The sequence below is a fragment of the Alternaria burnsii genome (genome assembly GCF_013036055.1).
Source record: "Alternaria burnsii strain CBS107.38 chromosome Unknown 746, whole genome shotgun sequence".
Classification (NCBI taxonomy): domain Eukaryota; kingdom Fungi; phylum Ascomycota; class Dothideomycetes; order Pleosporales; family Pleosporaceae; genus Alternaria; species Alternaria burnsii.
In genome coordinates, this window is record NW_024066109.1 from 222,566 (window position 1) to 235,532 (window position 12,967).

At 48.4% G+C, this 12,967-nt stretch overlaps 3 protein-coding genes across 3 annotated transcripts; 2 read left to right on the top strand and 1 right to left on the bottom strand.

The window, feature by feature from the left end:
- Window positions 1–1,647: 1,647 nt before the first annotated feature.
- On the top strand, window positions 1,648–3,318 carry GT037_002642 (uncharacterized protein; the record flags this gene model as incomplete). The annotated part of the gene is made up of 1 exon (XM_038927689.1): window positions 1,648–3,318. One exon carries the CDS (start codon window positions 1,648–1,650, stop codon window positions 3,316–3,318), a length of 1,671 nt encoding a protein of 556 aa, XP_038788967.1.
- A 1,016-nt stretch (window positions 3,319–4,334) lies between these two features.
- GT037_002643 (uncharacterized protein) lies at window positions 4,335–5,537 on the top strand (the record flags this gene model as incomplete). Its single annotated transcript, XM_038927690.1, has 1 exon — window positions 4,335–5,537. One exon carries the CDS (start codon window positions 4,335–4,337, stop codon window positions 5,535–5,537), a length of 1,203 nt encoding a protein of 400 aa, XP_038788968.1.
- A 2,554-nt stretch (window positions 5,538–8,091) lies between these two features.
- GT037_002644 (gpi ethanolamine phosphate transferase 3) lies at window positions 8,092–12,805 on the bottom strand (the record flags this gene model as incomplete). The annotated part of the gene is made up of 5 exons (XM_038927691.1): window positions 8,092–8,603; window positions 8,648–9,126; window positions 9,333–9,369; window positions 9,610–12,527; window positions 12,594–12,805. 5 exons carry the CDS (start codon window positions 12,803–12,805, stop codon window positions 8,092–8,094), a joined length of 4,158 nt encoding a protein of 1,385 aa, XP_038788969.1.
- Window positions 12,806–12,967: the final 162 nt, after the last annotated feature.

The following is a 12,967-nucleotide window of genomic DNA, read 5'->3' on the forward strand; positions in this document are numbered from 1 at the left end:
AGTTTAGAGTGTTGGCCGCTTTCGCAGCGATGGTAGTGTCAACAGCAGATTGGCAGATGAGTAGTATACTTGTAATCGTGAATCATCGTATTAGCCCACCATTGCTCAACTTCTGTTGTCGCAATGCAGTTGTAGAAATGTTAGATGTTTGGAGACGTTCCGACGCTAATAGGCATTCTGTGACTGCTCGCAATTTTCTCACTCCGCGCTACCACCACTTCCCCTCGTCACTGCCTCTTTTAACACCACACCGCCAGCTCACTACAGCACTGATAAGAGTATACTATTGAAGCATCTGCCTAGACTATCAGAAACACCACACTTCCACGTCAACCGTCGTAAGCACTTGTTTTGTTAGCAATCAGCTGAGCTGTCATCATTACAAGCTTGCTGGCTGCTTGATTATACAAGACTTTAGGTCAGCCATACACCCGCGTTATCGCGTTCTGTATCTTCCAACTGACTACCGACTAGAGTGTGTCTGAGACGCATCAGTCACTGAGTCGCTGAGTGCTTCAGTTCTCTAGAAGCAACCACCATAGACACCATCAGACTCACCGGCACTGCGCCCCCAACTATCATAGTCACTCAATCAATGTTATTCACTGCTCGAAAGATGGCGAGGACTGCTGCGCGTTTTGTCAGACAGGAGTCACAGGACTGTAGTCAAGGAAGTGACTGGTAAATGAGTCAAGCTTCATAATCCCCTACACGACCGAAGTGACCATGAGCATGCACATCAAAGTAGTTAAGTAACTCAAGTTTCTATCGGCGAGCTTCCATGAGCAGATAGCAGCGTAAATGGTCATCATGAGCCACGAAATTTGCTAGCGCAATGAGTCGAGGACTTGCGGGCGACGTCCAGTTGACCGCACGCGAAGATGGTGATTCAATGAGGTCCACTCTTCAAGTAGCGCGATCACACATATACCTTCAAGTATGTATACACGTCAATGAACTAAGTGTAACTCTTGCCGAAATTTCATGGCTTCACGCTTGATAGCAGTCAATGTTTTGGCTAATTGTCAACTGCCAGATCGTTGACCAAGGGCAAGTCACATACGCAAATTCGCTAACCTTCAGTTTCTACGTTCCCAAAGGACATATAAGTGTCTGGATTTGTCCAACACTCTCCTCTATAGAATAGCGACAACGATAACAAGAGTACCTCATTTGAACCGATTATTATACTATTACTGCTACCATCTACTGCTGGCCAGTACCTCTGCTAAACCAAACCATCTCACGTGTATAGTTGAACACTCAGCACTCGAATCCTTGGATACAAGGGACAACGGAGAGATCGTTCGTCAAACAACCGTACCAGCCTCGAACCAACAAACCAATAATCATCTAAGGTCTCTTCTCCCGATATCAGTACGTCACAATAATATGTGCCACAAACAGTTCTACATATGCCCAAACGGACATGATCTTGATTTCAAATCGTTCGTATCTCCCTGTGGTAGCCCCCATATTTGCTTGAACCTAAATAAGATCGAAGAACTGCCGTCTATAATATCACCGGAAAGGGAATGTAAACAATGCTTGGACGTGCCAACAACAACAAAAGAACACTACAGGAAGACTGCACGTACAGTCGCCTCTGAATATAAATGGGATCATGAAAATGATGCGGAATGGTTTATGGCCTTGTTCATACGACGAGCACTTGAAAGTTGGAAATCGAGGCACCTAGAATGGGAACAGGGTGGAAAGACGACTCTGATACCGAGAAGATGGACGCAAGAAGAAAAGGAAGATGCGAAGATCTCTGCTATGAAAGAAATGAACCTAGAACATCAACCAATTGTAGCTCCGCAAGAGTCCTCGACCAGGCAGGATCGCACGGCGGCACAAAAAAAGAAAGACAGCAGGCAACAAGCCGTGACTGCTGCCAATATATACACATGGGAAAACGTCAAAGCCCGAGGCGCCTTTGAAGCAGCGTATGAGAAGCATGCCATGGAGGTTAATGAGCGTAGGCATCGTGAAAACCCAAGTGGAAGATGGACAGGAATGAAAGCAGACGACCAGCGTGATCTAGTGGAACACGCCGCGAAATATCTACAAAAACTATTCAAGGATGATCAAATACCCCCAGGTCTTAAACGTCGTCCGACCCAAGGTGTGTCTCTTGGTGGTGCAGGTGGGTCTGATAATTCACATGTTCAGGGTTCGACCGCCAAGCAAACTTTTCAAACAACGATCAAATCCAAGGAGGTCAGAAGACTCGGAGACATACCATACCGTTATCCTCCGGGTTATGACAGTGAAGGCGGGTCTAGTTTCTCTGGCATGAGTAGCCCCAATACAAAAAGTCCCAGTGCTTCGGAACTAGAAAGTCATAGGCCAAAAGGGAAGGGAAAAGCCAAGGCTACTGATCCAAACCCGCATGATCGTGCACATGAAGCTTCTTTTTCAGACGATGAATACCATGAAGGTGACTTTCTCACGAGAGAGTGGAGACGTGATCAGCGACACGAGCAAGCCCGGATTGCAGAAAGGAATCAAGAAGCACTACGCATGCACATGGAAGCGAATCAAACTCAGGTGGAAGCTGCACGACCACAGTCGTACATACAAAGCAACGTGCAGCCTCAACAAGCACGTGTAGCTACCAAGCCAATTTCTTCTACCACTTCAAAGTCACCTGCTACTAGAGACATAAGGGTGGCTGCAGGGAAGCAACAGGCAGCAAAACTCATCAATCCTAACGATTATCCGACTGTAGCAGAATATCCACCGGGATATAATAGCTCAGGCAGTTCCAATCCTCCAAACACTCCACCTATTACGAATGAACAAGCATACTATGATATGATGAACCAAGATTTCACTACTCACCACTGGGCAGTCAATCGCTCTGGGGACGATGAGATTCATGCTGAATCTCAACCCCGAGACACTAGGGAGCAGTCTCCAATACACCGTTCTGGCAAAACGGCGGCTGCAGGAAAGCAACGGGCAGTAGAGGCTCATCAAACGCAACCAAAAAAATCTACGGCCTCTGGTGCAGCTAAAGCTACATCAAATGTGTCTACAACCGGTGCCGCAAAGCAAAAACTCCGAGGTCAACCACGACAACTCGCGCAGACTACTTCGGATACCACTAGACAGACCACAAATGTTCCAGCAGCCGGAATTCCAAGATTCTCTACTGAAGCACACACTACCGCAAGCAACCCCGCCGCAGGCTCTTCTACCGGTGGTCCAACAAGACGTGGTACTGAAGATTCGGCCTCGAGTTCCAAAACAAAGAACAGTAAGCAGGACTCGAAAAAGAAGACGACCAAGAAACCTAGTTCTGGGACGTAGGAAGAACATGCAAGATATTTCAGACATGTAGTTGCATTGGGGTCGACGGACTGCTAGGTGTACTTTTTCTACTTCTTTCAGCAATGAACTTTTCCAGATCTACATGTATTACTCAGTTCTAATGTGATCTACATAAGGGGTTTAGCACCCTTTTATTTTCTCTCGTTATTGTAGTTGCTATGTAAATAATGCTTCTTTACAAACTCCGTAAGCTCGAAAATCTGAAAAGAAAGCCTTATCAAATCTATAAACTCTATCCATAGTAAATAATCAAAACAATCATCTCTACGATGTCGTTGTATAATGTAGTTCAAACTTCTAACGTGATAGTCTCGTGTTAAGGCGACTTGTGCCAATAGTCGTACTAGCGAGCCTTATCTCATCATAGGACCTTCTTGTGCTATGCGATATTCATAGTTCATGAGAAGAGACTTGAATCGAGTTTGATTTTCTGTAACATGAGTAAAAGACTTCATGTCTTAGTAACATAAAAGTGATTGCAAATTTCTAGTGAAGAACGATGACATTGCAAACAGTGGCGATTGATGCACTGGCTCAAAGTAGTTTGTCGGGCCTTCAAGCGCAGACCTTAATACATATCGAGTCACATATACAGAGTCACGTCTACAGATTTACGTCTATCGAGTCACACTCAAAGATTGACGACAGCTCGATCTGTTCGTCATGACCGAGTATATATACTTTGACCTGCTGTACCCTTTCTTGTGTACACGACAACGAGAACAACCACAAACTTCCTCATTTACTAACACATTGGTACTTAATTCAGTTACTGCTGGTTAGTAGCCTAACCGTACAAATCCGACCTAATTTGGCCCTTGAATATCCAAACACGAAGACTCCGCTACAGGTCCCTCAACAGACGGCTATACTCATTCATCATTTGATTGCCCCCGGCTTAGATCTGTTCCCTTGAACTCTTGTGTTGATCAACAACTAAGATGTGCTATATGCAGCAGTATCGGTGCCCCCGCAATCACGTAGAGGAAAGAAGAATGTGTGACTATGGTAAGAAAGGATGCCCCGAAAGAACAAAACCCAACAGTTCACTTGACGTCAGGCCTGGCACCACCGATATAGTGTCTGGTTGTGAACAATGCAAACCAACCGATAGAGCTGGAAGTTCTAAGAAGGTAGACAAAGCTCCGGAGTGGGCTAAAAAAACTCGGTATCGGAAATTAGCCAATGATATTGCCGATCAGAATCCATGGTCGGACGCAGAAGACAGAGCAAGATTTATAGAATCTTTCGCGGCGCACGGATTGAAAGAGGACGACAATGTCAAGGGGATCTCAGCTGACGGCAGGAGGTTGCCTTGGAAGCAAGAAAACTACGATGAGATCCTGCGTCGAACCAGGAAAGAACTTGGACCAAAGTTAATTCCGGAGAACTTTAAATCTCTCACAGTCGGTGAGAGCGGTTATCGGAAAGGTTTTTCAATTCGTCCAGTCAAAGTCATTAACCCCAACAATTATCCGACGTTAACAACATATCCACCAGGTTACGACAGCCCGGGTAGTTCTAATCCCCCAAACACTCCACCCATCACCAGGAGCCCGGGTGATTCCAACCACCCAAGGACTCCACCCATCATGAATAGCCCATCATTATCAGAAAGCAGACTATCTCTAAATGACGATCAACATTATTATGCTTTAAATCCCACCACCCACGGTTGGGTACTTGGTCGTCAGGACAACGATGATCTGTACGCAGACCCTAGCCCTATGCCTTCTAGGGGGCAGTCTCCAGCACCCCGTTCTGACGGCAGTTCACCTCATGTTGCAAATCAGTCCCCCACCAGTCGCGGCACGAGAAACGCACGGCGTAGTCGTGCCACATCGGGAACAAGCTCCAAGGGATCCAGTGACAGCAACACCTTTGAGAATAGTCTTTTTGACTTTGCAGCGGCATCAACGCATACGCCACCTCGTTCAACTGGTGCGCCTCAGCCCGTCCCAGCCTCGCATGCCCAGCATGTAAGCCCCTCAACGTATACCACTGTAGGAAAGGCTCCAGCTACTGCAGGAAAGACTCCTGCAAGCTGGAAGACGGTTGGTGCGTCGAAGCGTCCAACTGAAAGTTCTGCATCGAGCTCCAAGGCAAAGGGAGACAAGGATAAAAACTCTCTCAAAAGTTCTGCGTCAAGCTCCGGCCGAAAGGAAGATAAGGGTAAGGGACCCACCAAGAAGAGTTAAAGAGTAAGACGCGCGATGCCTGACACATGAATCCGGAGTTTGTCAGCAAGTTGTTGCACACAATTGACGGTGCCTGTATTGGCAATGCAAAGGTATTGTCGGTTTTTGGATAATTTGTGAATGTTCTTCGAGCGAACACGGCAGGCCGTTATCTCTTCATTTTTTCTTTGTGGTGTTTACTCTGGTTCAGTCTCAATTCGCTAGCGGGTCTTGTTAGTTCATAGCGTGTTTCTGATATCGAGTCGATGTTTTGCGATGGTTATAGATGTGAATTCTTTTACGGTAGAAGTATTTACAGAAGCAAGGTTAATGGCAAGATTGGTTATAGCGTAAGTGTACATAGCCGAATAGAAAAATTGAATCTACAAATGAAAACCAAACGTGCATGTGCAGGCGTGACAGAGTGCTGGGGCTGTGTATGGAAAGTGGACGAGAGCTGGTGGAAGCGTGCTTCGAGATGGATGACGAGTCAAAGAGCGTGGAGCTTCGTGTTGTTGTATGTACCGAGGTGTTGCTCGATGTCATCGAAACCGTGACAAACATTGGAAAGGTATCAACCTGTATCAAGACGCACAATGTGTCGGAAGATGCTCGCGGCGACAATGGATGAGAGAACAACGATCGATACGCGTCACTTCCACGCTAAGAGTTTTACGTCATCAGATTTGACATCATGGCGTCGATCATCACCACACCAGGCGCGTGCCTTACGCGTACAGAACAATCACGGCAGAGCATCACATCAGTGGTCAACAAATCTTTTTGTTAATCAAACATATGTATCCGTCAATTCGTGATATAGATAGCGGTGTGCGGGCACGAACTTGAAGTAATTTGAAGCCGCCCTGCAATCAAATCACGAGGCAGCAATAGCCACTACACCGAACCATCAAACACGATCTCATAGACTGGCTTCTTAACAGGCACGCGCCGACTCCACCATAGCATCGTCATATCACTTTTTTTTTTTTTTGGAAATGCGCGAGAATAGCGACGAGTGTGCAAAACCATACGGTATTTGTGTTCAGCTTTTGAGCCACGACATACCATCACGGCAAAGTCCATTTTGGTCAGCTGCAGCTGCGGCATGAGTATGAGGAAGCAAGAGCGCGTACAGCTTGAGGATTCTTAAACAAGCGTTCACACTTTACAAGCGAGGGTCGTCTTCTCTTGTCGTCGCGTTTAGGTACGACTCGGTCGCAACGCGCAAGGGAACATAGGCCGACACGTCTGGGTTCTCGCATCGATATCACTGCTAAGACTTGGTCGGCGTACGCGTTTCGGGTTCTCCCATCTTTTTGGAACCAACCTCGAGTGGCACGACTACTGTTTTGAGCCAAGAGAGACACGCCATGATGCAAAGTTGATCTGATTTTGGATTCAGACATGTCACAACGTCGTGGTAGTTTTAGTGAAAGAGAAGAGAAAACGTTTTATGATGATATACTTCTTACACGCCTGAGCGAAGTTTTATACATCCAGCATGCGCACTAGAGCCAGCCACAGAGTCAGCACAGTCGATGAACCCTATGATAGTCTCTTCTTTCAAGTTTTGTTACTTGCATTCCAGCAAACGCACAACCAAAGCCGCACAGAATGATAAGTCTGTGATTCTCTTTTACACAAAGACATCGCAAAGTAAAGTCTTAGTTTTGACGCCGCGGAACAGGAGAGAGTGCTCGTCATATAGGCGCTGCTTAGGATTTTTGGTGGCCTAGGCCAGCAAGGCATATATCCGTTGCGAGCATCTTTCGGTATGTGAGTCTGGCATAGAAGGAAGAAAGATGATGAGGACAGTCGCAATCCCGAGGTATGAGAAGGTTGGAGAGGGCCGAGGGACGACATGGCTAGTTTCTCGCGTGTTTTGGTCATTACGGGATATGCCCGCGGCCAGTCTGGTTTTTTACTGTTTGTTCGATCGGATTCAAGTCTCTCTATCGTGCCCGCTTTGGCATGCGTGTTCTGCGGATGGAGTTTGTGCTCTTCACATGTACTCTTCCATCAATCTTCTTAGAGAAAAAGAAAAGGACTCGGAGACATGTAAGAGTTCCAGGCTCATTTTTAGAAAAAATACATAGCAGGCAAATATATAATGGAGAACATGGTAGAGTATGGAAGAGGAGCTTATATATGTTGTCTTGGGCTTGAGTATCACGTGTTCCGCGCCGTTGTAAGGATTGATGATGACGCATGGAAGTCGGAGGTACATGAATAGGGGAAAGAAGATTTGTTTGATTTGGCTATGGGTGTCAAAGTCATCGGGAAGAGTTCGAAAGACAGTATATGTGGAAGGCAGTATACTCCGTGCTTCCACAGTCTCGAATTCAGTCCCGCAAGTGACTCAAGTGCTTCATACTAATTTGTAAACCGGACTTTTGAAAGAGAAAAGAGACACAAAGTGGCAGAGCCAAACAAAAATCGCTCAAAAGCATGTCCATGCCGTTGTCTTGCCTAGAAAGCAAACTCCATAGGATATGTCTCACCTAGACTTTCAACTTTTCTTGTCGTAGAGGCGACGCCAAGGGTGTTTTGGCGTTCGGTTGAGTCGAGCTCTCTATTGGACCGCGAAGGAGACAGTCTTGCCAGGAGAGCTGGGTCTCAAATGGAACTTGACGTTCTTGAATGATTGTGAGGCTTTAGCTGACCTCACCATAGTACTGTGCACTCGCTCGGGAAACCCCAATGCGCAGATAAGCTCGTACAACTTATCGGCAAAGAGTGTCTTCTCGAGAATGGACCTCAACCGTTCCTGCAGATGCAAAAGCACTCTTGTCGTTTCTGATGCAAGGTGTACAAGCGCATTTAATTCCTTCATCGAACGATCATAGCTCTTAACTCGTTGCGAGAGTAAGATGATACGATCGCCAAGCTCACGATCCAATAGCCGGTCTTTGTATTCGTAATCATCGATGCCAAACATCCTCGTCACGAGGTCGTTGAATGTTTCCTGGTAATCATCCAAGGTCTTCTGCAGCCTTTGAATGATAGTTTCGATCTTGCTGCGGTTGAAGATTAGAACCACGTCCCAAAGTTCGTCGCACGCAATTTGGAGTACATGCTGCGGACCTGAACGTGTTAGTGACGAATGCAAGAAATTGTGTCCAACATACCATCAGCGTTTTTCGCAATCGATGCGAATGCAGCTTCCATGGCTCGGAAGAACTTGCGGAGTTTGTCGTCCCGTACTCGATTTGCTAGTCGGCTGCGCGTAAGATAGATATCCATCGTGTTGTCGTTTTCTGCCTGTTGTATATACGTTTCCGCGCCCAACATCTTCGAAAGTCGCCTCGCAAAACGATCTTTAAGGCTAAGTTCGGTCTTTAGCCCTCTCATCGGAATAACGCCGGTCGAGTCGTCGATGAGATCTTCTTTTCCGAGAACACTAAATACTTTCTCTTCCACACGTTGATGCTGAGAAGATGGCATGGTGGCGTCTATAAATGCTTTCGTGGGATGGCCGAGAGTGTCGACCAATACTGGGTAAGTAGACTCTCGAGGGTTGCTCGTGAATATTCTCGTATGCTGTTCGGCAGTGATATCCTGCTCTGCAATACTTTCGAAGTGTGGTGGAAGAGAGATGGAGATCAAGCTGAGAAGAGACTATTAATATAGCAGGAGAGGCCGGAACCGGCTGCTTTACCTTTACCTTGTGCTGCTGCGATACCGCTACGTGTGACATGAGAGAACCTAGGCAGCAACACAATGCCAATAGGATAGCAAGGAGTAAGAGGTGAGAGACCAACGCAGAGCTGGGCCAATCTTGACTGATCAGGTCCGTTTGAGCCCGGCACGTACCAGTCATGGATGTAAACGACGTGCATCAAGACAAGAACTACAACAATCAGAGATGGAGTTTAGAAAACCACAGAGAACGAAGCCACAAAATCTGATTTTAGACGTGCTTCTTGACTTCCGACACAAGGAGATAAAAGAAGACGCTATATGCAATGCAAAATTTACAACCACCTACGCCACCTCTCTTTCTCCTCGATCCAACTTCCAACCACTCCCAACTATTCTTCCCCAACCAATCATCCACCAAAACCAAAGACCTCAGCCGTACTCAACATACTCATCCTAGTCCCCCACAACGCGATAACAATAGACACAACATCCACCGTCAGCAGCACCGCAGCCCCAACCATGAACCTCGGGCAGAAGATCCTATAAAGCATCAAATGCCTTCTCAAATGGCCCGCCCACATGGTCGTCGCAAGCTGCGTCGTCGCATAAAACAAAATGTGAGTCGCCACAGCTTTTGTGACGACGGACAAAACGCCCTTCTTCTGCGGCTTGACCTTCCAAAGCACGCACGCTGGGACAGCAATGGCGCACAGGATCTGGGCACCAAATGTATTCAGCAGAACGATGATGGGTGTCCAAGGGTAACGAATCTTGGCCAAGGGGATGAAAGCGGATTCCCACTGGATGCTAGACAAGGTAGCCTGGTGTCCTGTTTTGAAAAAGTGGAAGGAACCCAACAGACCCAAGATGACAGGGCCAATGGCAGATTGACGGAGATTGTTAGTATCGATGATTTCGAAAAGCGAAAACAGCTGCCAGACCAGTATTCCGATTGCGCCAGCGCCCATTGGCTTTTGGAGCACAGTGATGGCGAGATACCAGATGGTGATCAACAGTGCGTATCGACTCCCGTGTACATTTGCGAAACCAAGAATGGTGATGGCTTCTTTGGGTTGACCGTTTTCGTCGACGCCGCTACCATCTTTATCGATGATGACGTTCAGGAGAGGTTTCGACCAATTATAGATGGAATAGCCAAATCCGAGAGCAATTGCTAGCACAATCTGTGCAATGAAGCGCTTCGTGATACCGATGATGTTTGACCAAGCGGGCGCCCACTCGCCGTCGTCAGCAGCATCGAGTGTCCAGTATGCGGCGGACAGCATCAAGCCGAAGCGCAATGCGAGGCCGATCCAGAGAGTGGCGTTGTGCTGATAGGATTTCGTGCCGTCGTAGTAGCTCTTGATGAATGTGGGGATGAGGATGGCAGCTGTGGCGGGAATGGCAAGTTGCCAGGGTGCGGAAGTTGTTGAGAGAGCAGAGCCGTAGTATGTGGATTTGCAGTAGGGCATCTGTTCTTCTCGGCATAGGCGAGAGAAGCTGGCAATCCTAAGCAACACGGTGAAAAGGATGGAGTGGTAAGCACCAAGGGTTCGATCTGCGATTCTCCTCTGACGGAAAGAAGAGATGAGTGCAAGGACTCCAAATGTAGTTAGGAAATGTAGGAGGATCTCATCTTCCCAGATAGTAAATGAATTTGCTGCAAAGCCCCCGGAGAGGGCGAGAGTGAAGATGGCGCTCGTCCAGCCCCAGATGTTGTTTGGCATTGGGGGCATCATACGGTAGCTCAGGGCGTAGAAAGTTGAGGCGCAGCCGATGATCCCGGTGAGGGCAGAGGAGAGGACAAGAATATGCGATCTGGAGTCTTCAGGCATGAAGATGGTAATAGGAAGACCGACGATACCTCCAAGGACCAAGCCAATGGCACCTCGGGTGAAGAAGACGGGGGTGACGTCTGCACGGTCCCCGTGAAGGATCCTGGCGTAAAGAGCGACTACAATCAGACTTGCGGCCAAGATCACGACACCACTGACCATCCTGGGAATGTCAAACCGAGCCCAAAGATCACGACAAAGACGGAGCGTGTCGCGCTGATAAGCACCGAAAGCCTCATATGCCTGGCGCATCTCGGCGCTATCGGTCTTGGACTTTCCTAGCAGGTTCCACGCGTCATTTGCGTTCTTCCACAGCGAAAGCGAAGAAGCCCTGGCGCTGTCTACGATACCACGAACCTTGGCATATTCGTGCTGGTAGTTGTGTATCTGCGCGGCTGTTAGACGGTTGACGGCCGCCAAGTTTTTGTAATCATCGCCGTTCTTGCCAATGAATGCTTCTTCGATGGGCTTTCCGAGGTTGTTGAAGGGTATCGGCAAGCCGAGGAGAAGCGACAGAGTAGGAACAAGATCGATCTGCCCAACTGGTCGGGTCTTTGCGTTAGAAGGAGGTGTGATATAAGCAGAATCGCTGCGCCCAAACACACCCTTCTTCGAGTACATCCATAGCGCCGCCTGTATCTCGTCATCCGACTCTCCTCCATGGTCGCCCTTTCCATCCATGCCGTGATCTCCCATAACAACTAGCAGTGTGTCGTCGTCAATCTCCTCGATCATGCGGCGGAAAACGTCGTCCATCTGGTTGAGCTTCGCAGTCATAGCAGGATGATCAGGCCCATAGCGGTGTCCTGCATGGTCCACGCCCAGGTAGTGGCCGAAGATCACATCCCACTTGGTGGCATTCTCAGCCTTCAGAAGTGGGAAAATGTGCTCCGTGACGCCATTGTCAACAGTGTGTAGGTCCCAAACATTAAACGAATCGTATGCATGCGTGAGGTTTGGCTCAAAGTAGTTGGGGAAGAGAGCGTGCCATGTGTCGTCCCCAAGATGAACCATCCTCTTGCTTGCGTTCTTCATTTGTCCGACCAGATTGTCTTCCTCAATCTCCTGGCCAGCGAAGTTGCTGCCCACGTCGATGAAGGTGGGCAATGTGCCCGTTGTGAGCCCCTTCAGCCTCTGCATCGTGGCCGTCGGCGGGTCGGCGATAAAGGGTAGGAGGAAGGCATTTTGGGGCTGGTTCTTTGCCGTCTCGTAAAGTATCGGGAATGCATTGTGGAAATGGCGCGGAGCGACTGGGGGCGCTTGAGACGGGTTTTCGGCGGCGGCGGCGAGGTCGATGGGCTCGAACTGCTCTGGAAAGGGGACAGTGAAATCGTATCGTAGCGCATCAACGATGATGACGACGGCTTTGTTGAACGTCTTGGGGTGCCAGCACCCCTTTTCAGCATCGCCCGCTGTGTACGCGTTGGCAGAGTCGATTGGGGGCAGGGCGCATTCTGACTTGTGGTCGAGGACCAATCGCGTAAGGAGGAAGCCGCTGGTGAAAAGGTAGATACCGAGGACGTGAAGAATTCTGGCCAGGTCAGCTTTACGCGTCTGTACGCGGAGCCGGAAGATGGGCTCTGATGAAAGAGCCTACAGTATAAAGGTAAAGAAGGCGATGATGATGCCATGCTGCGCTTTGAAGTGCACCTGTCCAACCTTCTTTGCTTTGTCGGGGTCGTGAACCTGTCTCCGGGGAGCTCGCACTGTCTCCCGTGGCTCTGGCGTATCGGCCGCAAACTTGACAGCTTTGCGTGCGCTACTCTGGCCGGTGATGTCGGACAGCGGCGTAAAGACCTCGTTCTCCATGGCGGGTGGAGAAGGCGGACCAATTGGCTCTCAGTAGATGCCAATCAGATGTCTATTGGTATTCGGATGGCTTAGGGGGCCTCAAGGAGCGACAGAATCCATGGGGACAAAGTTGATGCGTGGTTTAAGCAAAAGTGAGGATGTGTCGCAAGCATCCACTGT